Raw genomic sequence first — 26,642 nt, 5'->3', positions numbered from 1 at the left:
CACACAGCTTTGGAAGGATGGCTGGACTGGAAGTCACGCTCCGCTGTAATTCAAGAACAGGCTTCTCTATGGAGGGACCCGGTCGGTGTCAGACACATGTGGCGCGGAAAAGAGCAGGCCCGCGATCCTGGCAGCGTGCCAAGGGCCAGATGTTAAACGTGCTGACCACGATCCGGCTGCGGCTGCCGCTAGCCAGCCTGGGTCTGACGTGTTGTTTTAACCCGTGTCTGCCTTTTCCTTTCTCCCCGCCAGGTCCCCAGTCTATGTGAAGATCTCCTGTCTTCTGTTGACCAGCCGCTGAAGATCGCCAGAGACAAGGTGGTGGGAAAGGATTACCTTTTGTGCGATTACAACAGAGACGGGGACTCCTATAGGTGAGCTCCCGCCCCTAGGGTGCAGCAGGTGTTTGGGGCTGCCCCCGGGGGCCGTCAGTGCCACAGAGCGGCGCCGGACCGCTGCACTTGCACGGGCTCACATTTGTCCTTCTGCCGGTCCTTCCTCCCCTTCCCCCTCCCTTCTCCCTCCCTCCCCCCCGCCTTCCGAGCAGTCAGCCTGCAGGTGCTGTGGGGTGCCTCCAGCGAGCACTGGAGGTTCAGCACAAACAGAAGTTACTGCAAAACAATGAGCAGTTTCATTATCATTTATTAAGTCTTGTGAAGGGCAAGGTACAGGCTGTGGATATGATCGGGGTCCTGAGCACTGGAGGGCCTGTGTGGTTAAGGGGCATTTGAATGGGACTTTGTCAAACAAACATGCAACTCTCTTGTCTCTCGTTGCCATGCTGAGGGCAATAAATAAGGTGACAGGAGTCCCCACCCTGGGTGATCACCGGTCTAGAATCAGAGATGCACCCAGCAGCTGGTAATCTTACAGCGTGTTTCACGCAACCAGTGCCACAAGCTTATTTAGGATTTAAGGGTCCCGTAGAAGAGACCGTGGTTGAGTCTAGGAGGACTTCCTATAGGAGGTGATGTCTGAGCTAGGTTTTTAAGGGTGTCTAGGGGTTTTCCTGTTAAAAAATTGAGAATTGTAAACCAGCCTAGTATTTCTGTGATGGATTGCTGCAGTCAGCGCCTTGGAGAATGGTGGGGGCGTGGGGGGGGGGCACAGTCTGCTTTAGGTTTATTCGGAGCCCACAGAACCTGGGCTGAGTTTTGAAGCTTCAGCGTAGTGCTCTTTTTGGGGAGTGGGGTCAGGGTCAGAGAAATGGAGCAGGGAACACTGCCTGGAGTCAGCCGACCTGGGCCTCACACCAGCACTGCCCTCTGTAGCAGTGGGGGCTTGCACACGTGCCGCACTGGAGGGCTTGGGCCCCAGCGCTGGCAGGTCAGGTCACTGTTTGTTGAGGTGAGGAAGACTCTCGGAGTTGCTGGTTTGGGGGCATTTTAAGGTCGAGGTGCCCATTGGGTGAGAGTGGAGTGTCCAGCATTCTGTGACTAGTCTCGAGGTCTGGCTGGAGAGGGAGGTGCCCGGATGGGAGTCCCCGGCATAAAGGTGGTGCGAGAGCCCTGAGGCCGGCAGGCTCAGCCCTAAGGGCTGGTCAGTGTACCGGCTGTGAGCTCAGGTCCAGGTCCTGTCCTCACCGGGGGCCTCCTAGGAGCTGGGTGGGCCAGCCCTTCCAGAGAGAGATCACGAGGTGCCAAGTGGTCCCACAGACCAGCGTGCACATCTCCAAAGGACAAGCAGCCTTGCCAGGCGCAGAGTTCAGGGGAGGCTTCCTGGAAGAGGTGACCTTGAGCTGAGTCTTACTTAATCAAGATCATTGTGGTTCCTTTTTCCACCTGAAAACTCCAGCTTGCCATGGAAGGCAGCTACTCCCCAGCAGCCTGCGGAAGGCTGGGATCATTTCCAGGTCCACGCCAAGGCTGGGCCACCTTGGGGTCTTGACACCGGCCTCCTGTCCAGGTCGCCCTGCCAGCTCCTGCCCTGGTTCCTCGGGCACTGCAGAGGGGCCTCGGGGACCTCAGCTGAAGAGGAGCCTGGGGTGTCAGGGCAGGGACTTTGCTTCCCTTTGTCCTCTTCTCTGTACAGAACTTCAAGGTCTTCTGATTTTCTCCACACGTTTCCATCCTAGCTTTTGATCGTTTGCTTAAATAAGATCCTTATGGTGTGACCGTTGCCAGCAGCGCTGTTTGAAACCTGTTAGCTGAAACAAAAAGCATTCTCTGAGGGAAATGAAAGGCCTGACTTTTGAAATCTAAGTGTTCCTGTCCATCTGTCTTTTTTCAAATGGCCTCCATTTAAGCTCTTAAATGTGCTCCGAGTGCCCCTTCCACTAAGAATATACTGGGGAATGTTATGGTTTTTCCCCCAGCTACAATTACCCCGGCTCCGGGGCTAACGGCTTGAAATGCTGTCGTCTGTGAGCCAGAGAAATGTGAGTTACAGGCTTCTTGAAAATTCCAGGCCCCTCGTCTGCAAGAGAGATGGGCTCTTGTGTCTGACCAGGGCGCCTTCAAGTGAAAGCCAGTGGGGGCGGGTCTTCCAGGCCCACCGGAAGGCGAGGCTGTTTACCTGGGCAGCAAAGGTCAGAGCCTGAGTGTCACAAGGAGGCTCAGAAAGCACGTCGGGGGCAGGGGTCCGGGTTCTTGCACCCAGGCGGCGCTCCGCTCCCACTGGAGAGTGGCGGTGCCAGGCCCAGTTTGCAGATGGAGGTGACCACTGTCTGCAGCTGCAGCTGCGTCTCTGGGGCTGGGGAGATGCCTCAGCAGAAAAGGCAGAAAGTTGCCCCGTCTCTGCCGGTTTGCAGGACCACCCGCAGACAGCATTCCCGTGGGTCCTGCCTGCCCCGCTCCGTGCTGTGAGTCATCCGCGCGTACTGCCGTGGTGCTGCGTGCTCGGGTGTGAAGGCAGACAGCCTGGCCCCCTCTCAAAGTCTTCTTGTCGTCCAGGGCAGGAGGAGGGGGGTGGGGGTATGGTGAGAATCAGCATCTGTGTGGGCCTGAGGGGACAGGGGGCGGGGAGGATGGTTACCTCTGCTTTGGGGAATGGTGTTCGAGAACTGATTTATTCTTTGAACAACACTTTTTTAAAAATAAGCATGCGGTTGGGTGTCAGGCACTGTTCTAGATGCTGAGCACACAGCGGAGAACGAAAGACTTGCCTTGTTGGAGCTTAGGTTCTAGAGTTGGTGGGCTAAATTGAAATCGGTTCAGATGAGATTAAATGAGAAATTCGGTACGGCTGCATTTTGGACAGCGGAGATGCACAGTGACGGGGCGATTCTGTCCCTGGAAAGTTCCCTCAGATGGCACAGTTTGGGGGGAGAACCGGACACGGCTGCCCGCCCTCGGGAAGGGCAGGTCTTCTCTCCTGCTGGTGCAGGTGCCTGGTGGGGCGCCCCCTGCTGGGAAGAAAGATGTTTGTGCACAGAATTTGCTAAAACTGGGGTCAGAAGACGGTGATGCCTTCTTCCTTACACCCACCCCAAGTCGAAAGGTTCTTTTGAGTCCTCAATGGTGTGAGGTTTCCTGTCTGCAGGAGAAACAGGGAAGGGAGTGGGCCTTGTGTGCAGTGGACACACAGAGGTGTTTGTGAGTGGACAGGGCTTTGTCTGAATTCCGTACTGTCTTCTCCTTTCCACTCCTCTCACCTTTTTAATTCTTTTTCCTTCTGTGAACGCCCAGCTCTGTAAACGCCACCTGCAGGATTTAATAAGTAGATGTTTCCCTTATAGCCCCCATTCCAGTACTCTCGGCGATTCAATGCTTTCCTGATGTGGCAAAATACACTGTAAAAAACACGGCAAGTCCTCGGGCTGGCAGAGCAGGGGCTGGTTCTCATTACTTAGCCGTCTCCGTGTGCGAACGGCGCTGGGTGTGGGAAGGCCGTCCTCTGTGCACACGGAGCTCGGGACTGCCCAGATTCCCCGTGTGCACTCAGCATCCCGGGGGTGGGGGGTGGGGGGGCGAGTCTCTTGCCTACTTCTGTGACATCAGCTCCCTTCTTAATCCTTCATTGTGTAAGAAGAGCCTCGGAGTAGAAGTTTCTCCAGAGCTGCCAGGGGTCAAGGAGGAGAGAGAGGCGTCTGCTTGGTCAGTACAAGGATGAAAAAAGAAAGGGAAGTTAGATAAAGGGTGAGAAAGAGAAGTTACATTTGTTGGACCTGCACCGTATGCCGGGCTTTGGTCTCAGCACTTCCGATGTATCTGCTCCTTTGCTCCTCCTCACAGCCCTATGGGCAGCAGATAGTGAGCCCGTTTTATAAAGACACCAAGCCACCTGCCAGAAGAACACAGCTGGCAAGAGGTGGTATGCGGGGCTCACACCCAAGTCTGCCTGCTCCTGAGCCCTCGCTCTGCAAACCTCAAGGGAGCTGGGTTTGTTGCCAGGGCCTGGAAAAATCTTTGCTGTGGGTAGTGGCTTTGTGTCTGAAGTCTTGGACAGCTGGGGCTTAGGCTCATGGGTCACAGACTATGTCTTCCCAGAATGATAACCTTACCACCTCCCCTTTGTCCCCTCCAGGTCACCATGGAGTAACAAGTATGACCCTCCCTTGGAAGACGGGGCCATGCCTTCTGCTCGGCTGAGAAAGCTGGAGGTGGAAGCCAACAATGCCTTTGACCAGTACCGAGACCTGTGAGTTCCTCGCTGGTTGTGCACGTTAGCTCCTGCGGGTCTGACGAATAAATCCGTCGTGAGTGAGTTTGGGGTCAGGCCAGGGAGGCTCCCTCGCGCCTGTTACCTGGCTTGCCTAGAGCAGGTGCTGGGCGCTGGTTTTCTGAGGGGGTCGGTTAGGAGGCATCTCCGAGGTGGGATGCTATCCTGTGCAGCTTTACCTGTGCGCTGCTCCGCGCGTGGTTCCTAGTAACAGCAGGTGCCACTGGGACACAGCCTGCTGTGTGTAAGCCACAGTGCCAGGTGTCCCCTGCACCTCATCTCACCCTCACGAACGCGACAGCTGATTGAGTCCCCAGTTTTCAAATGACGAAACTGAGACTCTGGTAAAGCTGTTTGTCCGAGGGAAGAGACAGAGCCAGGAATCAAACCTAAGTCTGTCCGTCTCCAAAGTCCCCTCCCTTTGCCGCACTGCGTGTCTGACCCAGGTCTCTGGGGCTCGGGGGTCCCAGCTTCCAGACGTGTCACCAGGGCAGGGTGGCGGGGGCCCTTAGCGCAGTGCGAGCTGACGTGCTGTTGGCTCCCGGGCTGCTCCCCGGGAGGTGGTTTAGCGGGCTCCAGTGGATGCTTACCTCTTCTCTCTGCCCCCGTCCAGTCCTGCCTCCATCACACCACCGGAAAGAGTGGCCACTTAGCCGTTCTTGCGAGGAGAAGCTCCGGAAGAGGTTATCCTCCACAGTGTTCTCTCTCAGTTAACAGAGTCTCGGTTTAGGTTAAGTTCTGTACTGATAATGTAGCAGACTTGGGAAACATCCAGTACCGCCTCAGCACAAATTCGGTCGTCTCCAAGGGAGGTTGGCGGACTCTTCTATAAAGGGCCAGACAGTAAAAAATTTCAAGCTTTGCAGGCTCCGTGAGTCCCTATTACATATTCTTTGGTTTTTCTTTTTTTCTCCTGTGGTGTTTCATATTTCCCTTTAAAAGTGTAAAAGCTCCCCCTTGAGCTGGAGGTGGGTGGCATGTGGCCCTCGGTTTGTGTGCGGTCCGCACCCCGATGAGGGCGCCGGCCGGCAGCTGGCCAGGAAGTGGCGCGTCAGAACCGCCGGCCCCGTGCTGCTGTTGGCGGTCCCCCGGGTGAGAGTTCGAGTCTGCACCAGGCAAGGAGCTGGGACGGCTTCCATTTCATAGCCGGATTCGATGTAACGCATTTAATGAAGAATTTCTTTCAGAAGTTAGGTCAGGAGGAAAAGTGGCATTTCCCTGCGACACACGGACATGTGAGCAGACGAGGGACGTTCAGGGGCACAGCCACGACCACGTGACTGCCAGCGTGGCCGCCGCCCCGAGTGCGCTGCTCTGTACCAGTGTTCTCTGTCACGTGCCCATGTTTTACCCACATCGTCTCGTCCCCTTTTTACAGATGAGGAGGCTGTGGCTCCCAGAAGCTCAGTGACTCATACTAGGCCACAGGAAGTAGAGGTGAAAAGTTAGGATTTAAATTTATATTTGCCTGGTTTCCACAAGTGACTGGTTTTCACAGTTAAGCTCGATTTCCGTTTAAAGAGCTCTTCCATCTAGAACTTTGTTCTGTTGTAGAGTAGCTCCTTCGCCAGTGATGCTGAGAAGTTGACTCGTTGCCATCTCGTAGTTTATTTGTAGTTGTTTTTACTACTTCTTTTACCCAGCCATTTGGCAAGAAGCCAGTCCAACTATTAAGAATTTCCGAGCGGGATCAGCTTTGTATTGTAGTGATGATTTGATAATGAAATAGCGGTGACGAGAAGAGCGGTTACCAGTCGGTGACTGTGCAAACACTGTGTTCGCTGTTTTCCAGTCCTGATGTCAGTCAGTCTTCCATGTGGCCCGTGAGAGAGGATTCTCCCCGTTTTACAGATGAGTTAACGGAGTCAGAGAGGTGAAGGAACCTGCCCAAGTTCCCGCAGCCAGCAAGGGCGGAACCGGGCTACAGAGCCATCCTCACCCAACCCCAGAGGCCACAGTGTATTCATTTACTCGACTGATGCCTGAGGGTTTGCCACGAGCCAGGTGCTTGCTGAGTGCCGGGGTTACGGCCTTCAGCTCAGCTGACCAAGTCCTGCCCGCACGGCACATCACTGTGGACAGACAGACAGAACGTGGACAAGTGCCACTGCGGGCAACGGGGTGGGGGGTGGCTCGCTGCTGTAAGGAGAGCGGTGGAGACGGCCCGTGCAGGAGGGGGCGTCGAGCCGAGGTCTGGGGCTCAGAAGGGGCCGCCATGCCCGGGCGGGAAGGAGCGGTCCAGGCAGAGCGCTGCCTGTGCAGGCGGCTGTTCTGGCTTCTTACCGACGTGAATGTTTAGGCTGCGATTTCCTGAACAAGGTGACGCGGACGTGTTGCTTTGTGCTGTCCTCAGGGCCAGGCCCGGGGAAGAGCCCGGTTTCGTTTTTGGCTTTCCCTCCCTTCCTTTACCCGTCCCATCTTGCTGGTTGTTGTACACAACGCCCCCCACTTCACAGTGGGGTCCTCCTGGGTTGAAAGTGCATGTAGTACACCTGCTGCGCATCACACGCAGCCTGGCCTGCCTCCAGCGTGCCTGCAGTGGGGCGGTTGGGTTTCATCGCAAACCAGCAGCCCTCCTCTTACCAGGAGCAGGAGACGCAGGTGGGCGTTTTGTAGACATGACGGGATATGAAAATGCAAACGTGCTATCCGGAAAGTGCTGGCCACACAGTACGCCGCAGAGTGTCAAGTCATTCGCCCTCGTGATCGCGGGGCTGAGTGGGCTCTCGGGGCCACAGCCCCGTGTCGGTAGAGAGTCTTACGCAGCACATCGCCAGTCCGGAAAAAGGTCCAACTTCCAAGTTTGGTTTCCGCTGAATTTGCGTACTACCACTTTCGCAAAATGACAAAGTCAGGAGTCGTAAGAGGGGAGCTGCCTGTATAAGGACATGGGTCACTCTTGGTGTGAGCCTCTGTGGGAGCTTCATTGGCCTGGTGTCTTGGGCATTTCCGCATCCTCATTTTAAAATCTTCAGAGTAATCCCTTAATCCATAAGGTGTGACCCCGGGGGTGAGTGGGGGTTAGCTCACCACCCGCTGGCACGGGTGGGAGTGGGGATCCACACGCTGGGCCTGACTCCGGAGGACGCTTTCCCTTCACGACCAATGTCCACTCTCCTGGCGGTTGAGAAGCTTTAACGAGTGTGTTTCTGTGTGTCTGTGCATGTGCCTGCACTCTTGTCTGAAAGTGAGCTGGCCTGCGGGTGGCGTTGAGCGTGGTGACGGACAGCTTCCTGTGTCTGTCCGTGGGGCTCACGCTGGTCAGGACGGGCCCCGAGGTTCTCTGGCAGCTGGCGGTGGTGGGATCCCGGCCCGGAGGGTTCTCCTCTGTCCCCGGCGGCGTCACTGTGCTGCTTCAGGCTGGGGGAGGAGCGTGCAAGGCCCCCAAGTGGCATCCACAGAGGAGGGCAGGGAGGCCGGTCCTCCCTGAGTGACAGCAGCCGCAGGCCACTGGAGAGGTGCTGGTCAGAGCTGTCCTGGGGACCCCGAGTCACCAGCCTGCCCACCCAGTGTTGTCAGGGTGCACTGGGGACACTCTTCCAGGACCACGAGGGACGTGGGGAGCACCCCTGTCCCCCATGCTAACTGGGACCTGACGGCCAGGGGCTTCTGAATCCTTGGATCCTGATGAGTGGCAGTTAGGACTGGGTTTGGCTTAGGCCCTGGCCTCTTGCCCTCTCACCTCCTCAGGTGACTGAACGCTGCCGGCCTGGGCGTGTCGGGGCCTGGAGTCTGCTTGTGGCGAGCGCTGTGCTGTAGGGGGCCTTCCGGGGCGGCCTGCTCCCTGGAAGGACCTTGCCTTGTCCTGGAGGCCAGCAGTGTGCTCCCCTGCTCCACAGTGGGGTCCCCTGTCACCCCACCCCCACCACACACACACACACACACACACACACACACACACACACAGAGTGCCTTAAGACTGAACTTAGGGGCATTTTTGCCACCATCCAGTACACAGGCAGATGCAGCCCCTGCGGCACCGGCAGGGGGCGCGCTGACATTCTCCTTAGGGAGATGAGGGGGAGGGGACCCCAGTGAGCCTGCCGAAACTTAGAGCTGAAGTGAGTTGGAGCCCCACCAGAGGCTCCTCTCTGCCGTGAGCATCCCGAGAGGGGGCCTTGGATCCTGTCCTGGGCTCTGGGCCTGGCTCCCGGGCCTGTGAAGGCTTTGACTTTGCAGGGAATTAGAATTAATTGCCAGCACATGGAGTTGGTATGGTCCGGGTGAGGGAGCAGATCGACTAGCAGGCCCTCCGGCTTGTACTGCTGTTGGGGTGTGGCATCCCCTCTTCCCTGCCTACACGCAGCATTTCTCCGTGATGGAATCAATGTGCCAGCAGGCGGGAGTGTGGCTCTGTCCCGGGGGGGTGGGGGCAGGAGGCGGTAGGGACAGAGCTGTGTGTCCTGCGTGTGATCCCTTTGGAGCTATTAGTTCCTTTGGTTGACCCTGCTGCTCAGAGCTCTCTGCTGCACTCTCACCCTCGCCCTCACTCCCTCCCACGCTTGCCAGTTTCGTGTTCGCCATCAGTGGCAGGAAGGGCCATGCTAGTAACTTCCCCCAGGAAAGGAACTGTCAGGGAACTGTTCATGTGACCCAAACAGCGTTGTTTTTTTTAAAAAATTACCTACTTTTAGAGGGAGGGGAAGGGAGGGAGAAAGAGGGGGAGAGAAACATCGGTGTGTGAGAGATATATATCAACTGGTTGCCTCTCGTGCACCCCCAACTAGGGACCAGTCCTGCAACCCAGGCATGTGCCGTGACTAGGAATTGAACTGGCGACCCTTTGGTTCACAGGCTGGCACCTGATCCACTGAGCCACACCAGCCAGGGTGACAAACCACCTCTCCCCCCTCCCACCCATTTTTAGATTAAAATAATTTTGCTGAGGACAGGCATGTTCTGCTGGGGCTGGGTGAGGTCATTATCTACTCTGAAGTCATTTTGAATTTCATCAATTCCCTCCCCCAATCCCTCCCGCCCTGGACCCAACATGCAGACCACTGTCATTCTTCTCTGCCAAGCCCCGGGATGGTTTTCCACCTCCAGCTCACAGGCCCAGCTCAGTCCAGGGAATGCCATTGGGACGCAGCGCTGGGGAGGGCAGCTGGACGGGCAGGCTCTGGGGCACATGGCACGTGGGGTCACTTCTCTCTCGGCAGAGTTGACTCTGCTTTTTTCGGCCGGAGCCTAGGATAGCCTGTCAGTTATAGAACCTCATCACGTGACTGGGATCTTCCTTCATTCCTTAATTAATTAATTTTTTAGAGAGACACATGGATCTGTTTTTCCATTTATCTATGCATTTATTGGTTGCTCTCTGTGTGCCCTGACCAGAGATCGAACCTGCAGCCTTGGTGTATCGGGACAGCTCTCTAACCATCTGAGCCACTGGCCAGGGGTGGGCACTTGAAGCTGCCAGAGAAACATCTCCCATGTGGTGCGAGGCACCAGTTGTCTGCCGTGAACCCCAAGATCAGGGCTGTGATTTTTCAGGCTCCCAGAAAAGTTGAGAACCCTCGAGCTCTGGCTTTCGCGTCATGTCTCCCTGTTGCCTCTGGCGGCCCGGGCTCCGCCGAGACCAGATGTTCTGACCGAGGGGCTGGCACCGCTTTCTCCCGGCGGTGATGACTCCCATGTGTGCCAGACATCTTGCCCCGCACTCTGCAGGCCTCGGCTCTTGGCTTGCAGCAGATAATACCTTCAAACATGCCGTTGCAATTTATTGGCCTTATAAGTTAATTTTAGTGGGTGTGCAATTGATTGAAATCAGAGCTTAATGAAGGCCAGAATGGTGGGGAGGGGAGTTGGAGTCCCGGGCGGGAAGGCGTGCTGTGTTCTTCCTTGCTTTAGGTCTGCGATAATCTTCAAAGGCTCTAATTAGCTTTTCTAATCAGCCCTGCTTGTCTGGAAGGCGTTTACAGAAGGAGACAAGGCTGGCACCGCGTGCAGGTCCCGGGAGCCCACAGGCCTTCCTGGAAGCGGCCGGGGTACCTAGCAGACAAGCTGGCCCCTGGCCCCTGCCTCCTCTCCCCTTCCTGGGGCCACGTTAGGGCCGGGGCTGTTTGTGCTCCTTCCTTCCATCGTCCGTCCCCGTGTCATCTGACATCTGAGCAACACTGGCCCAGGAAGGGCAAGGGCGTCCGTGTTTGTGTGTGGCAGCAAGTCCATTGCCTTGTTTTTCTGGGTGCCCGGAACTCCGTGTGTCCAGCTGCCTTCCCCGGCCTTAGTCCCCGGGCTCCGAGGGCTGTGCCTCCTCGGACGGGAACGTCGTGCCTGGGGAGTTGCCGTGTTTCTGCTCTGGCGGGAACTGCAGAAGGCGGCGCACAGTCTTCTGAAGAAACAGAAGTCGCGGGATCTGGGAAGCAGGTGACTGATGGTGGGTGGCGGGGTGCCCATCAGGAGGCTCAGGCACCCCCTCAGAAATCTGTGACGCCCCACACTGTGTCCAGGTCAGAGTGCAGAATGGGAAGGGTTTGGGCAGAAACTCGGGCTTGATTCTCTGTTCTGCTTTTACTCACTGACTGACTTGGGTCAGGTAAGTAAGCTTTCTGAGCCTCTGTTTCCTCTGTTTCCGAGGTACCAGTGCCCAACTTAGGGGCCGAGGGGGTGTTGGGTGCGGGAGTTCAGGCTGGAGGCTGGTGAGGGAGCGTGCACTGCAGGTCCCCTGCACCTGGCACCCTGAGACTGCAGTGCGGGGTCTGGTTGCCCTGACACGCACTGTCCGCTTCTGTCTGCTGAAAGAAGGTGAAGTGGGAAGCAGGCCTGTGCAGAAGGCAGGTTTGCTCCAAACATGACCCCCGAGTCGGCGTTGGGACTCCGCTTCCCCCCGAGTTCCTGGGTTCCTCCAGCCATGTGGAAACGGTCACATGCTTTGGGTTGTGCAGTCCACGTGTTGGGTGAAGACGCCATCTGGAAGCAAGGAGCAGCTCCCTCTGGTGGTCAGGCTCCTGCCAGGGACCCTGTGCTCCCAGGCTGCTTCCCGGGCTGCCTCCCAGGCTGGGGTCCTCAAGGCCTGGGGATCCAGCTGGGGATCTCAGTGAGGTGGAGGACCCTGCTTTTCAGAATTCCCAGTGCGGGGTACTTAGTGTCGTGCCCTGAGGGGCGGTTGTTGGCCACTCCTCTGTCCCTTCTCTGAGTCTCTCCTCCCCCGAGGCGGCATTGTGTGCAGCGGCCTGGTTGCCTGTGTGTGTGTAACTCACCTCAACTCAACCTCGCAGGCTGGACCAGAGCCACGTGGGGCCAGCCACACCCCAGCCCCAGCCGCCCACTTCCCGGCTCGGTGACTTGGGTGCGTTCCTTTCCTCTCTCTGGGTGTCATGATTCTTAACTGTAAAGTAATGTATGCAAAGCCCCTGACCCAGAATGGGTTTTCAGAAACAGCAGCTCTTGACGTTGAACTTCCAGAAGGCTTTAACCATCCGCACTCTCATGAGCAGGAGGCTAAGCGGGGATGGCAGTGTTTTCACAGTACCTCCAGAGATGTGGGAGGTGCTCACGGTGGTTCTGAGCACAGACAGTTTGGGCAGACCCCAGAGCCAGATTGGCAGCCCTTGCAGCGGCACCATTGTTTCCAAAAAGGCCTTCAGTGTTTCTCTTCAGGTCTGGGGGACGGGGCGGTGGGGAAGCCTTGTAAAGAGAGGCTGTAAAGCGCTGCAGCCGCGGTCCAGATGTGGGCTTCTAAGTGCTACTGGCATTAAAGTCACACTTGCCTAAGCCCATTGGTATGTGTGCTCAGGGGTGGATGCACCTGTGTGTCCTGCAAGGAACTGGGGCAGAATGCCTGTCCCGTGTCTTGGGCAGACTCTCGGACACATTGCACAGGCTGTGGTGGGGAGGGCGAGCGGCTCTTGGCGATGGAGCTGGACACGGCCAGCCCGCAGCCAAGTGTTGACCTGTCTCCGTCTGGTGCGGAGCCAGCTCCAGCCCCCGGGCGGTGGGTATGGGCTGTGTTCACAGAGCAAGCAGAACCTCGCTCCCTGGGCAGTTCAGAACGCGCCAAGGTTAGGGGGAGGAGGGGAAGATCTGCCCTCTCGGCCCAGGGAGGAAGACTGTTTGGACGTGAACAGCCACCAGTGGTGGCGTGCCTGTGGGCTCCGTGGCCGGGAGCTGCCTCTGGGCCGCCATCGCCGGTGCTCTTTCTAGTGCATCCTTGAGGGGGGGGGGGCTCACGTGTCCCAGCCCCACACACTCTCACCATTGGCCTACCCTCTGCTGCTCTCTGTGGGCTTTCCAGAAGCTGCACCCATTGGGCAGCACCCACACCCTCCTATTGGACAGGAGGTGCACTTAGCTGCTTTGGACGGTGGCCAGTGTGGAGCCAGCGCAGAAGGAATGCTGGTCTGCCCTGCAAGGAAGGCAGCCAGGTTTCAGATGCCTGTCCAAGCAAATTGGAGATTTTTCTTTTTTCCTGGAGTGGAATTGAATTGTTCCCACCTGTGGGTACCAGGTGCCTTTTCATGTTACAAGGACGTTGAGGATGATCAGATAGAGCAAACCACTGCTAGTAGCTGGGGGGCTGTTTTCTTTTTCAGACTGGGGGAACACAAACGGGTTTTGTCTTGGGGCAGAGCCGCAGCTGCTGGTGGGGTGGCTCTGCCCCGGGCGGTGGGTGCTCTGCGGGTCTCTGCCGTGAGGTCAGCCGTCGGGCCTGGTGGTCTCTGACTGAACGAGGGCGCATGTAACTCCCTTGCTGGTGCCCTGGCCGAGCGCCCGCTAACAGTCCCGAGTGTCCTCCTGCCCGCTTGTCACAGCTCTCGCTGCGACTCTGCAATGAGATCGTAGCAGCGGATCAGACTGCGGGCGCGAGCGTGACAGAGGCCGGAGGGTGAGGAAGGTGAGGGTCTCGTGGAGTGGTGGTGGCCGCGGGCCGACCTCGTGAGGGTCAGTGTCCAGGCTCGGCCCTGGCGACAAGACGGGTTCCACTGTTTTCACTGCACTGAAATTTACATTCTTAGTCTGGACTCTTCCTCTGGCACTTTGGCCAAGCCCACGTCTGTCCCCTCTCTCTCCCCCCTCATCCATCCTACCAAGCCCCCTCCTTTCCAGCCAGAGTTGAGGCCGTGGTCATTTCCTGTCTGTGTCCTCCTCGGCGGAAAGGAGTGTTCGGATGACAGCCGGTCTTCCCCCAGAAGCTGGCCGCCCGCTGCCCGTAGCAGCGTCACTCCAGCCTGCAGCACTCTCTCTGGAAAGTGTTGAACTCTGAGGTTCGGAGAGGCGGTCCGTGCAGAAGATGCGTTGAAATGGTGAAGGCCCTGTCTGTGCGGACCGAAGGGAACAGATTTGAGTGGAAAGTGGTGTACGCAGGTCCAGTCCACCCAGTCCTTAAAAGTGTAGGACGTGGGAGGCAGTTTCGTGACGACACATAAGACAAAGAAATACTTGAGACGAGGGCAAGCTCAGGCTGTGGCCGTGTAGCTCGGGCGCCATTGCCGGTCAGGTGCACTTGGTCCAGCGCCCCAGATTGGATGGGGACCTCCGCGGTGAGGGTCATGCTGGTCCCGCGTGGTGCACATGCCATCGGGCGTTGGTGTCTGTTCTCGTGCCCTTGAGGGGGAGGACGGCCGAGGTGTGGGGACTTACAGTCACGTAGGTCTTGTGAGGAGTGGCGTAAGGTCAGGAAGGTCAGAGGGAGGAAACTTCGGGGTTTATTTAAGCCGTCTTCAGATGTTTAAAGGACTGCACGAGGAAAGGGCGCTGAGTTCCGGTTTTGTGTGGTTCCTGAAGGCAGTAGGTGGACGTTTTCACTCAGGTCCAGCGAGAACTGTTTGAATGATTTGAAAGGGGAATGGTCGCCTTGGTGCAAAGTAGTGCGTCCCTTGTCACCAGCAGGGTTTTGACCCAACTTGATGAGACTGTTAGGAGTGTGCACTGTGGTGCTGCGTCTGCCTCGTGCAGGCCCTGGTGCGTTGGTGCCAAATGCATATTCCCTGCCTTCCTCTTGGCTGATTTACTGCAGTGACTGCAGGAGAGAGCCCCTCACACTTCCTCACCCGGGGGCTCCCCTTACTACAGTGCTCCCTGACTTGCCTGAGTTTGGGGGCTGCTGCCCGAGCCCCCGCACGGCAGGTGTCAGTCATCGCAGTGCCGCCCAGCCCGTCCTGTGGAGGTAGCCGGGCCTGTTTGTGGCTGAAGACAGCGACTGTGCGACCCTGAGAAGGCCCTGCTCCCCGCGGGTCTGTCCTGGCTTTGGGTTTTTTGTGGAGGGCTGTGGCCTGGGGCTCGCCTTTTGGGGACCTCTGTGTCAGAAGCACTGATCTGGCTGTCCTCTCAAGAGGCGACTTGAAAAGAAGGACTAAAGGCCAACTTCAGAGTCTGTTCCAGCTCATCTTTCCCGTCCCACCTGCAGCCCAGCGTCGGCCAGGACCGGGACCTGGCTGGTGCGCAGCCACAGCTCGGGTTCCCGGCACGAGTTTCCGTCCTCGGTCTCCTCGCGCCCCACGGCTCCAGGCACTCCAGAGAGCTCTGGGAGCTGGAGTGTTCTCTTCTCTCTCTTCTTTTGTGAAGCAGGTCATTTTGAGTGTGAAGTATTATGTTTTTTCTCCTTTCCCCCAGAAGTCCTGAGGTTGAAGAGTTATGGTCGTAGAATCTGTACACGTGACTGTGACATTATCGAAGTGGAAGAGTGATTTTCAAGGAGAAACGACCTAGAACTCTGAGAATTACTGACACATTAGGCTCTTAGCTGGTCCAAGTTCAGGAATCTAACTGGTGACAGAGAATAATAAACTCAGCCAGGTGCTTAATTGTAATTGACTTTGCGGGTGAATCGTCAGCCCCACCTGAGGATCTTGTGTTTTGCTTCTGGCTCACCCAGCACAGAGGGGTCCCCGGTCTTTTGGCGTTTATAAAGCCAACCCAGAGCGGCCCCGGCTCCCCAGTCCCCGCTGTTGAACTCCCTGCAGTTCCGTTTGCCTTGGGAGACGTCAGCATTCACGGAGGAGAGACTGGAGAGCCACCAGCACGGCGTGTCGGGCCCCTGCCACCCGGCAGATGCTCTCCCTGTCTGCGGGACCCCAGCAGTTTCGCTCCAGTCGTTCCCGGGTCGGTCCGACCGTCTTCCTGTCGTTTCTGGAGCCCCCGGGAGCCCCGCCGCTGCACAGTTCAAGACTCTCCGAGGTGGCTTCTGCACAGTCTCCCTGACGGCGGTCCCTGTGCTGTCCGCCCAACAGGTCACGTGCCTTCTCACTGTGTGTGGGGGACGCTGGTGTAAGGAGGGCCTGGCTTTCGTGTTCGGGCCTCCGGGCGGTGAAGGTGCTCTCCCAGCCGCTCGCCTGACCCGACACCGCACTGTGGGAGGAGGGCCTTCCCTCCGGAGCTCCAGCCGCGGTCCGGGTGGGGGTTGGAAATGATGGAGCGGGAGCGGGGCGGAGCCCGGGCAGGGCCTGGTCGGTCCCCCGCAGCCCGGCCACATTTGATCGCTCGCTCGCATTGGCGTGCGAGGCCCAAGAGCGAGCTGCTGGCGACGGTAGAGCCACCTTATTGAAATGGCATGTTAGCATTTAAACAATATTAATACTATTTGACTCATTAAATATACAAAGGCCGGTTAAAGTGCTTCCATGTGTGCGCTGTTAGTTCTGGCGGGCAGCTCCTCAGACGACTCTCTGTGGTTTCAGACAACATTTTAGCACATTCTTAACATACCCACAAAAGACTTTATGTAAAAACTCGTAAATGCGAACCCCGTAAAAATTATGTTTTTTCCTGTTTCGTGTCATTATGATCAAAGTACAGTAGGTAAGAATAAATTTCAAAAACGGGTCGAGGTCCCTCTTTGATTAGTGCTTCCCGCACAGAGCAGGGTCCTACTGCACGCGGCGGGGGCTCTCTGTGTGTCCAGTGGCCGCTGGGCCCTGGCCACGCCGGTCCGAGGGCCGGCCTTTGTGGTGGCGCCGGAGGCCCCTCCCGACCTCGCAGCCCTCTGCGCTCTCCTTCCTGGCCCCTTGGGCCGAGACTTGCAGCTGCTCAAGTCCCTCGAGATCGCTCTGGGCCGGTGGAGTGTGTGTCTGTTCTGGATCCGGAGGCGTGGGGTGTTGGGAGAGGGAGTGGGGTGACGCTGAGCTCCACAGCACCGCCGCCTCCGACTCTGCCGCTTCTTCACTGAAGGTCAGGTCGACCTTGAGTTAGGACACTGCCCAGTGGAGTCCTGTCCCCCCGTTAGAAACAGTTACAGACCCCGCGTGGCTCCGTGGAAAAGTGCTGGCGGTTCTGTGCCAAGCGAGAAAAGCCGGACTCCAGGCAGTGCCATTGCTGGGCGTACAGTTGCACAGAAAACCATGCATCTGGACAGAGACTGGAAGGGAGTTTGGAAAAACCAGATTTATGGGTTAAGTTGATAGATGGTCCTGTGGGCCAATTTTTAAGTTTCCTTTTTTATAGTGTTCTTGCAGTACATTTTTTTAGTTTGGGGGAATAGGAACCCACATGGGGGTCCGGGTTTAGGTTGCATTTTCACCTCCTTTGCGCCCAGCACTTTGAAACGCCGGGCCCGGTCAGCGTGACCCCAAGGAAGCCGAGCAAGCCAAAAAGAAGCTGCCCAGCGCGGGAGCCAGGCCCCGGGAGGGACGGGCGTTGGGCTGGAAGGGGCCAGTTCCGCCTTATGAAACATTTGTGCCGCTGTTTCGTTTCTGAAAGAAAGCAGGTCTGAGGGATCGGACCAAGGGGGTCAACTGCAGGCCGCCTGGCACTTCCGACCCGGTCACCGGGTGTCGTCGACAGGGGCTGTGCAGCCACCGAGATCTCTCCTGGTTCCCTTCCAGGACAGCCTGGCCCGTTCTCCCCGGTGTCCCAGCGCACAGGGCGGCCAGACTTGGACGAGGACACCGCCACTGTCCAGTCTGGGGACGGGCAGTGGGTTGGGGCCCCAAGCTGTAGGGGGGGCGTGGAAGGACGAAAATGCCCACTGGGCTTCAAGCCTGCCTTCCAGGATGGCCAGCGGAAAGGGGAGTGATCGGCCTGTCCTTCGTGCCAGCACAGGAAAGGCCGAAGTGTTTTCAAGTGGTCGTTTCTTTCCCTTTTGATGGGAGGCCGCTTCACTTGCCCTGCAAGCAGACTGAAAGGGAAAACCGGGCGGGAGAACCCAGCCGTCCGCACCAACAGGACGGGTGCTCAGGTCTGCTGCGGACTGCTCCTCTCCTCCCTCGTCAGTGCGGGGGCGCCTCCCGGTGAACCCTGAGCCGAGGGAGCTGCTCAGATCCAGGACACCCAGCCAGAAGGGCTCCCGGAGCCCTCCCTGCCGCGAGCTCACCTGAGCGCTCTGGGGCTCCGCGTGTCCCAGGGGCCTTCCAGGTTGGCCTGTGTGTGCAGCCCCCTGCAGGCCGGTCCTGCGGGAAAACACCTGTCTGCTCTCTCTGCCCAGGGACCCTGTGGGGGAGGGGAGGGGCTGTGCTGGAGAGAGGGTTAGAACAAGAGAAAGAACCTCCCTGAGCTCTGGGCCCCCACAGGCGGGCCCCGTTCCCCTCGCAGCCCTACACTGGTGCTGGTCTGGAACCGAAGCCCTTCCCGGCCTCCACTGTTGGCCGGCAGTTAGCCCGGGCTGGCACCTCCTGTGGGGCCCTGGCAGGCCTGCCCTCACCTGCCTCTGCGTGACTTGCGGGAAGTGGCAGTGTTGTGAATTGCACCTGACACTTAACCACAGTGAGCGGTGCTGGGATGGAGCCGTGGGGACAGGATGTGGTGGTGGCCGCAGCAGTGGGCGGGCACAGGCTGCCTGAGGATCCTTGTGGGGAGGGGCGAGGGTAGCAGCCTCGGTGGGGACCCTCGGGTGCCCGGCAGGCCAGCAGTGATAGATAGAGCCCTGCGGCGCCCAGGTGGCCGGCTGGCGACCCTGAGGAAGGGCTGCTTCCTTGGTCTCGCTGTCTCGCTGCTGCTCCCCACATACCGACCTCCACACCAAAAAGGACAGAGAATTCTTGTGTTTCTTCACCCGCGTTTTCTCAACAGTAACATTTGTCACGTATATGTTTATTATACAACAACTCTGTTGAGGTGTAAGTCACAGATGTGTTTACTCTCAGTTCTTTTTTTTATTTTTAATTAAAATTACTAGTGATCTTCGGTCAGGCATCTCCCTTCCTGTACTGGCTTCGTCTCAGCAGTCCTAAGGCCCGGTTCACACGGGTGCTGTCTGGTAGCCCTTCGTAAATGGTTGTCGGGTGGATAAGCGCAGGAGCAGAGCTGGTCACTGGAGGGCCGGGGCCGAGTCCCACACCCGTCTGACCTGAGCCCATGCTCACCTTGGCCGCGCTGCCTGCTCACTGCCTCCCGTCTAAGCTCGCACTCCCGGCGGGCCCCAGAGTGTGCCTGCCACACCGTTGAGCAGGGGTTGATTGGGGTCAGAGAGGCCACAGTCTTTCTGGTAGAGAATGTGCCAGCCATCCTGGCTGGTGTGGCTCAGTGGGTTGAGTGCCAGCCTGCAAACCAAAGGGTTGCTGGTTCGATTCCCAGTCAGGGCACACGCCTGGGTTGCTGGCCAGGTCCCCAGTAGGGGGTGCATGAGAAGCAACCACACACTGATGTTTCTCTCCCTGTTTTCCTCCCTTCTCCTTCCTAAAAATAAATAAATAAAATCTTAAAAAAAAAAAAAAAAAAAAAAAAGGACGAGTTAGCCACCAGATGAGATTCTTCTGGTTTCAGTTGGTCGTCGGGGGATTCCGAGGTGTTGCACGTCCCCCCGCTGGTGACAGTCCTCCGGTGCTGTCTGCGCTCCTCGTCTGGACTCTCAGCAGCCTGGCTCTGTCACAGCCGTCGGCTTGGGTCTCCTGGATTTGGGAGTCTGGCCTGCCTTCCTTTCTTCCTCTGGCCTTCTCTTTCCCTGGGGCATTTGGTCTTAACTAGGAATTTTTCCCTGTGGGCTCAGGCCTCGGGGAAAGCGCCATCCCAAGCTAAGCTCCTTGTTCCTGGCTGGGGGGTTGCAGCAGTTTGCTCCGGAAAACCGCGGAAGCCCGGGGTGCCCAGGCTCTGCAGAGTTCTGGGTGGGAGTCGGGTGTTTGTTGCTCTGCTTTTTCCTCTCCTTGTCGCCTGTGAAGTAGCCATCACAGAACAGGAATATTGGGCAGCAGTGAGGACTCCATAGTAGTGGCCCCATTGCGTGTCTGTCGGGTCACACGCGTTGCTGGGTCCTTTATCTGGGAGGAATCTGAAGCCCAGAGAAGTCTGATAAAAGACCACAAAGCCTGGAGTGCCTGGCAGAGCGCAGGCTCAGGTTCATCTTGAGGGCTCCTAAGCCGTGTTCTTTCTGTGGCCCCCAAAGGAGGCGGCACCCCCATCCCTGACCATCGGGTATATGTTTAGGACATGTGCGAGAGTCAGCCCTGGAACCATCGCAGGGAGGGTCCCTAGCTCCAGACAGACGCCTGGGTGGCTCTCGGCCAAGTGACAACCCCAGGACCCGAGCTGTGGTCTGTAATTTGACGGACTTAACACCTAATGGGCACGCGGGCCTGTTTCCTGCAGGTATTTTGAAGGCGGCGTCTCGTCTGTCTACCTCTGGGATCTGGATCACGGCTTCGCGGGAGTGATCCTCATAAAGAAGGCTGGAGACGGATCAAAGAAGATCAAAGGCTGCTGGGACTCCATCCACGTGGTGGAAGTGCAGGTACGCCGCCCCGCAGCTGCGGGCCCAGGGCCTCCGCTGCAGATGCCCGCGGACTGTGCAGCCCCGTGCTCCGGCAGGTGCTTCTTGAGGAGGGTGCTGGGGTGCTGTGGTACTTAAACCCATCAATTCCCGAGATGCCCCGAGGCCGTTTGGATGCAGATGAGTCAGGGCGGCAGTAGTTGGTGAAGGTCCCAGAAGAACTGAATCCACGTGATTGCGGGTTCAGTTCCTTTAAACACCATCAGGGGTTTTACGAGAAAGGCAGTGTGGTGGTGATGTCATAGGAAGGGTCACGTTAGGATGACCCTGAACGCAGGGGCCCCCTCAGGCTCTCTCTAGCTTGGGGTTTGCGCACGGCTCTGACCCCTGTCTCGTCCCCCAGGAGAAGTCCAGTGGTCGCACTGCCCATTACAAGCTGACCTCCACGGTGATGCTATGGCTGCAAACCAACAAATCCGGCTCTGGCACCATGAACCTCGGAGGCAGCCTGACCAGACAGGTAGGGTCGCCAGTGCCCGCAGGTGCCAGCCGCAGAGCTGCCTGTGGGGACGAGTGGGCGGTTGTCCCCACAGAGGGGTCCTGGGCCAGCGTCTGTGCCTGACACGACCTCCCCACAGGGAGTCCAAGGTTCAGTCACGGGAGGTTTTCTCTTTGGTTGAAGGTGTTTACATTACAATGCTCCTGTGACGTTTAGGACACACTGCTGGTAACATTCTAGAATGACTTGACTTCTCAGCTGTGACGTAGATTGTGTATTAGGACTCTTGGTTGCAAATGACAGAAGCAGAACTCGGACTGAAGCAGGAAATTGAAATGAGGCAGCTCCATGACCGAGAAGTTCAGGCTTCATTGAGCACGGCTGGGTCTGGGATGCGGAGGATGCCGCTGGCACCCTGAGTCCCTCCTGTGTCCCTGTGTCCTCTGGGGGACAGAGCTGCTCCTCCAGAGCAGGTCTACTCCACCCCAGAAACGTCTCACTCGCCCAGGCTGGTTGCCGGGCCATCACAGAATCACGTCCTGAGGCTACGGGGGAGGAAATGGTCTGGCCAGACTTAGGTCACCTGGCTGCCCGTGGTGCTATAGAAGGAAAAGGGGGTGTGCTCTCCTAGAGTAAAGTCCGGCTGCTTGTCACAGTGCAGGAAGGATGGATGTGAGCAGGCAGCAGGCCCTGGTGGGAAGGTGCTTTCTGCAGAGAGAACCGAGGGACAGTGTCATGCAGGTGGGATGGGCAGTGTGGAGCATGACTGCAGAGCCAGAGGGTCAGCCCAGATAGTTTGCAACAGGCTGCAGGGGGACAGTAGCCAGGTCCCCCAAAAGGAGAGAAAAGGCTGAAATAAAAGCTTAAAGGCATTGCAAAGGAATGCCTGCTTTAAGCATCTAAGCCAGTTTGCTGGCCTCCTGGTGCAAGTGCCTGGAAGGGACCGATAACTGACAAGCACGGTGGCCAGCCTGCTCTCTGCTCAGCTGGGTGCCGCCTGGCCACCACCCCCCAACCCCCCACCACAGCATCACTCCGAGGATGGAGCTGAGTGACAGGCACCACGTCCCCCAGTGCCGGCCCCTGCTGCAGGGCACCTTTCAAAGCTCAGAGCACTCCTTCACCTCGTAAAGGAAAAGGGAGTGCATTTGGCCAGAGCAATCAAAGGGCTGCCTGAGTCGCAGGGTCTCAACATTGCGAGAGTTCAGCGGTCACTCCCCACCTGACAGGACCCCTCCTGCCGTCCTCCCTGGATGGGGCGCGCGCTGCTTCGGGAGACAGCCCGTCCCCTTACTCCAGCCTCTGTGCAGAACGGCAGCCGGCATGGAGCCTGTCCTCCAAAGTGGGCCCAGGGCGGCTTCGGCTGGCGCTGCCTGAGCGTTCAGCTGCCCGCTGGCACCTGCTCCCATCTTTGTCCCGCGAACCCCTTTGGGTCCAGGGATTTCCCAGTCTGTTCTTATGCAGCCAGGCTTTTTCCAAATGAGATTGTACATTTATCTTCACGTTTTGCATTTTTAGCCACTCTGCTGGTGTCGGCTATGTTGAAGCTTGGCTTCAGTGAACCCGGTGTTAGCTGCTGCTTCTGGCTTTGTCCCTTGCACATTAACCACGGTGACTCTGTGCCCCAATCAGTCAGCCCTGGGCCAGGCTCAGAGCCCTCGGGCACAGACCTCCTGCTGGCGAGCGTTTTCTTCAGGGTGCTTTCCTGTAGGTCGGCTTATTTAGTCAGCTGTAATCCACCATTACTTGTTTATTTTCAACTGAATGCCCTTCGAGCTCTCTGGTTGGTCACGGTGGGCCGACCCCCCAACTGGCTTCTTGCCTCGTGGGACCAGGTTACTGCAGGCCTGGCTGTGGCTTTCTCCTCGAGCTCCCCATGTCCTGGTACCTCAGCTCCTTCCGTGCTGTGAGATGCGGTGCTTTGCTCCATCCCCCTCTCCGAGGTCGGGAGCGGGCCCATCCACAGGTCTGGGGCAGGCCAGCTCTCTGAGAGTCCCCCTGCTGCAGTGCCAGGGCCTCCGCGCCCTGCCCTGCACGGCCTCGCCCAGGGCCAAGGCCAGGGCCAGGGCCAGCACCACCACCACCCCAGAGCTTGTCAGAAATGCAGAGGCCTCGGGCCCTGCCCAAACTTGACCAGATTGGGATCTGAGTTTAACAATGTTCTCTGGGCACTTTATGCACACATTAAATTTTGACAAGTGCTAGCCTTTTGGCTTCTGTACCTGTGTGCTTCGTGGGGAGGGGCACGGTCCCCATGCCCCCACCAGGTACTTCTCAGGCACCAGTGGGGTGTTCCACAGTTCAGCTTCATTCGGACACTCCGCGGCATCAGGTCCCTCACACGCGAGCACATGCACACGTGCACACCCCCTTCAGGCACCAGTTGCAAGTGCAGATTGTCACCTGTGCTCTCACTGATCAGCTGTGAATCAGAGGTGTCCCCAGCGCCTTCCTTGGGTGCCGTTAATTTGCTGGAGAGGCTCACAGAACTCGGGAAACCTGCTTACTCACTCCCTCACTCACTGGTTTATGATGGAGGATGTTAGGGGGTGCGAGTTAACAGCCAGACGAAGAGATGCAGAGGGCAAGGTCCCAAGCAGAAGAACCTCTCTCCTCGCGGAGTTGGGGGCCCCAAGTGGTGGCACGTGGAAGCAGGTGGCTCCCCAGCCTCGATGCTCTCTGAACCCCGTCTCTGTGGGTCTCGTGGAGGCTCTGGTACACAGACATACCTGACCCCCTCGTGGGCCGCTGGTGATTGATCCCACCATTAGCCCTTCCCCATTCCCTGGGAAATGGGCAGGATGGAAGGCCACACCCCTCCGTTCGTGGTTGCTTCCCCTGCTGCAGAAGGTGCGTCTGAGTCAGATTGTGCAGGCGGTCGGACTGGAAGGCTCTGCCTCCCCTGGAGCAGGCTTGTCTCAGCTTCTGCTTCAGATGCTGCTTGAAGCATCCAAGCAGGCATAAGGCCCTCGTTTAGGTGCCCGAGTTTAGGGCCCTGACGACCCTGCCCTGGGGAAAGCCTTGCACTGGTGTGCTGGCTGCTTTGTGTAAAGGGCGGGGGGGGCCTCCTGTCCCGAGTCCCCATTCTGGTGGTTACTGCCTGTGTGAGGGTTCTTTGTGACATCAGGTTTAGTTCAGAGAGGTGATCATTCTGCTTTTAGTAGCCACTGACGGACAGTGTATATGCCAGAAAGCAGGCATGCAGTAACTCCAGCGAATTTGCAGTTTCCTCACGGAAGAATCTCCATGCCCCTGAAAAGCCGCATGGCAGGCAAACGTGCTGTGAGCCAGCGTGCCTGGGGTGCTTCCTGGAGCCTCGGTGCAGAACCCCCCCCCCCCGCCCCCGGGCCTGTGGGCAGGGCTGTTCTCGCGCCACCCCGAGCCCGCCCTTCTGCATGGAAATGGGCCCTGGTCTTCCAGGAACCCCAGCCTGGGGAGTGGCGCCGAACCCCCAGGCAGCCAGCCCTACCACAGCCTGCCTCCCCCACGCCCTGCCACCTGGGTAATGGTGGAAAATCCTAAACTTGTATCCGGAGACTGTTTCCTGCATCACTTACCGCTCCGCAGTGTTTAGAGTTCCACCCGGTTTACAGCGACCTGGACAAATATTTAATCCTCGGTCTTCCTAGTAGTTTAAATCAGAGCTGTCAGCCCATGGCCGGGGTCTGGTTCCGGCTCGCCGCGAGCAGCGCCTCCTGCCAAGCCAAACAAGGCCTGACGAGTGGCTGTCCTCAGCGCCCCGGGCCGGGCCGCGGGCCCTGTTTGCGTTGCCTGTGCTCTTGGGCTTTGATGAGGAAGCTCATGCTTCTGTCATCATCCCAGCGGCCGGCCACAGAACTCATCTGAGGAGCACTAAAGCTGGGGCAGGTTTCCAGCGTAAGTAACTGCACCAGGAGGGGCGGGGAGGCCGTGCGGGAGACGAGTCTGAGTTAATGGCGCGCAGCCTCTGAGCAAACCACGGGGAGCACGGGCTGCGGGCCGTGCCAAGTGCCCCAGATGAGCCCTGGAGAAACGGCTGTGGTCGCCTGGGGCGGGAGGCGAGGGGTTCTGGGAAGGTTGAGCAAATCAGTAACAAAGCGTGAATACGCATGACTGTGCAGGCTGTCTCTTTTGATAAGACCGTAGGCAAAATAGAGTCGTCACTCCCATTTAACAGGCGAGGGAGCTGAGGTTCAGAGTGGTTAAGCATTTTCCCGTGGTGAGCAGGCAGTCAGGATTTGAAGCCAGATTTGTCTGCCTAGAAAAAAAAATAGGCCTACACTTTTAAGTTTTTTTTTTTTTTTTTTTTAAGGATTTTATTTATTTTTAGAGAGACGGAAGGGAAGGAGAAAGAGAGGGCAAGAAACATCAATGTGTGGTTGCCTCTCATGCGCCCTCTACTGGGGACCAGGCCCACAGCCCAGGCATGTGCCCTGACTGGGAATCGAACTGGTGACCCTGTGGTTCTCAGGCCTGTATTCAGTCCAGTGAGCTATACCAGTCAGGGCTATGCTTTTTGTTTTTAATCTGTCTGCTCTACTTGGCATTCGGGAGATTGCTAAATAAGCATTCTCACAGAAGTGCCTGGGGCAGTCAGCTCAGTGTAGACAGCCCACTGCCCCGTGGGAGCCCAGTGGCATCTGTTGGCACCCCCTCCGGCACCCAGCGCGGGCAGCTGTCGTGGCCCCATGTCCCCAGAAACAGGCACTGAGAGTGGGGCCAGAGCTACGGCGTCCCATGGGGGGGGGGTCCGCCATCGCCCTGTGGGTGTGCCCTTCCTCGGGTTCTCCTGTAGGAAGGAGGTTGACCGGATGCGAGCCCGCCACCACCAGAGGTAGTGGAGTGGTCTGCTCAGATCTGCGTCTTCAGATGGTGCTGCTGCCGCTGGCACAGAGGGCAGCTGGCAGAGGCGGCCATTAGAGTCATCCAGGGAAGGTGGCCAGGTCCTGGGAGGGGCGGCCTCAGAGGGCTGGAGGGCCCTGACCTGTGGCCAGGTGGCTGGTGGGGGAGGCTGTGTCACTCACAAGGCGGGAGGTAACAGAGGGCAAAGGCGGGAGGAGCAGAGGAGGAGGGGCGGGTCAGGAGACATTCTGGAGGGGGGGTCGTCCTCACACGGGTTCCTCCGCCGAGCCGGCCGTGTCCAGGGTCGGCTTTTCCTCTGGACACGAGGCCTCGCCGCAGCATGGGCGTCACAGCCCCCGGAGCTCCCTGGCTTTCCTCTTCCTGCACCCATCTTGACGGGGGCCTCTCCAGGGCCCCACCCTCGCCCAGGCCTTCCTGGCCTGCCCCAGCCCCTCCTTCTCAGTTCAGATGGTTTACAGGAGTGCACGTGAATGCATGGTCTGGAAAGCTGCGCTCACCGACTTTCTTTAGGTGGTTGGTACATTTAACGGTGACGATTACTGGAGCCGCATTTCACGCCTGGCCGTGCCGCACCGCAGCCGGCTCAGACCGCGTGCGCCCCAGGCCGCGCTCCCTTGGCGTCCTTACCCGTCTCCTCCGCTTTGGCCTTTCCTTTCCCCGCTCCAACAAAAGGTGTCTCTCAGGGACGCAGCTGGAAAGCGAAGCAGATGGATAGTGTTCCGGCAAACCCCGCGGCTGTGGCGGGAGAGGTGAACGGCAGCCCTCGGGGAAGCGTGTCATAGCCAGGTGGCACCGTCCTTCCAGGCCAGGAGGGCGGACGGTGCCCTCTGGCAGACCGCCACCCGGGCCCCGCCAGGGAGGCTTGTTGCCGCCGAGCGCCAACCTGCGGGAAGGGAGGTGCAGGAAGAGGTCACTTGGACAGCGGGAGACGTGGGAAAGAGGCAAGACCGTAAATCTCTGAACGATGCAAGGTTTCCGATCGGAGACAGGCCCTGCAGATGTTCGTTTGGTTTTTTTTTCCAGATTCTAAATATTTAGAAACGAAGGTGGAATGTTTTGCTGAGTGGGGAGGTCAGGCCGGTCGTTTGCCAGCTGAGCTCTCCCCACTCGGCAGGAGGCGCCGGGATG

The 26,642-nt window shown here is 58.0% G+C and overlaps 1 protein-coding gene across 3 annotated transcripts in view; it reads left to right on the top strand.

Moving 5' to 3' along the window:
• The window catches only part of CAPZB (capping actin protein of muscle Z-line subunit beta), a 121,462-nt gene that overhangs the window by 83,833 nt on the left and 10,987 nt on the right, over positions 1-26,642 (top strand). For all 3 annotated transcript variants that reach the window (XM_045859639.1, XM_045859641.1, XM_045859640.1), the window contains 4 exons: positions 253-374; positions 4,465-4,578; positions 20,053-20,194; positions 20,577-20,693. In XM_045859639.1, the coding sequence (XP_045715595.1) occupies positions 253-374; positions 4,465-4,578; positions 20,053-20,194; positions 20,577-20,693 (495 nt within the window). The remainder of the gene's footprint in view (positions 1-252; positions 375-4,464; positions 4,579-20,052; positions 20,195-20,576; positions 20,694-26,642) is intronic.

Source organism: Phyllostomus hastatus, unplaced genomic scaffold (assembly GCF_019186645.2).
Source record: "Phyllostomus hastatus isolate PE091 unplaced genomic scaffold, TTU_PhHast_1.1 phas_scaffold_182, whole genome shotgun sequence".
Classification (NCBI taxonomy): Eukaryota; Metazoa; Chordata; class Mammalia; order Chiroptera; family Phyllostomidae; genus Phyllostomus; species Phyllostomus hastatus.
This window is presented reverse-complemented; position numbering and strand designations above follow the sequence as displayed.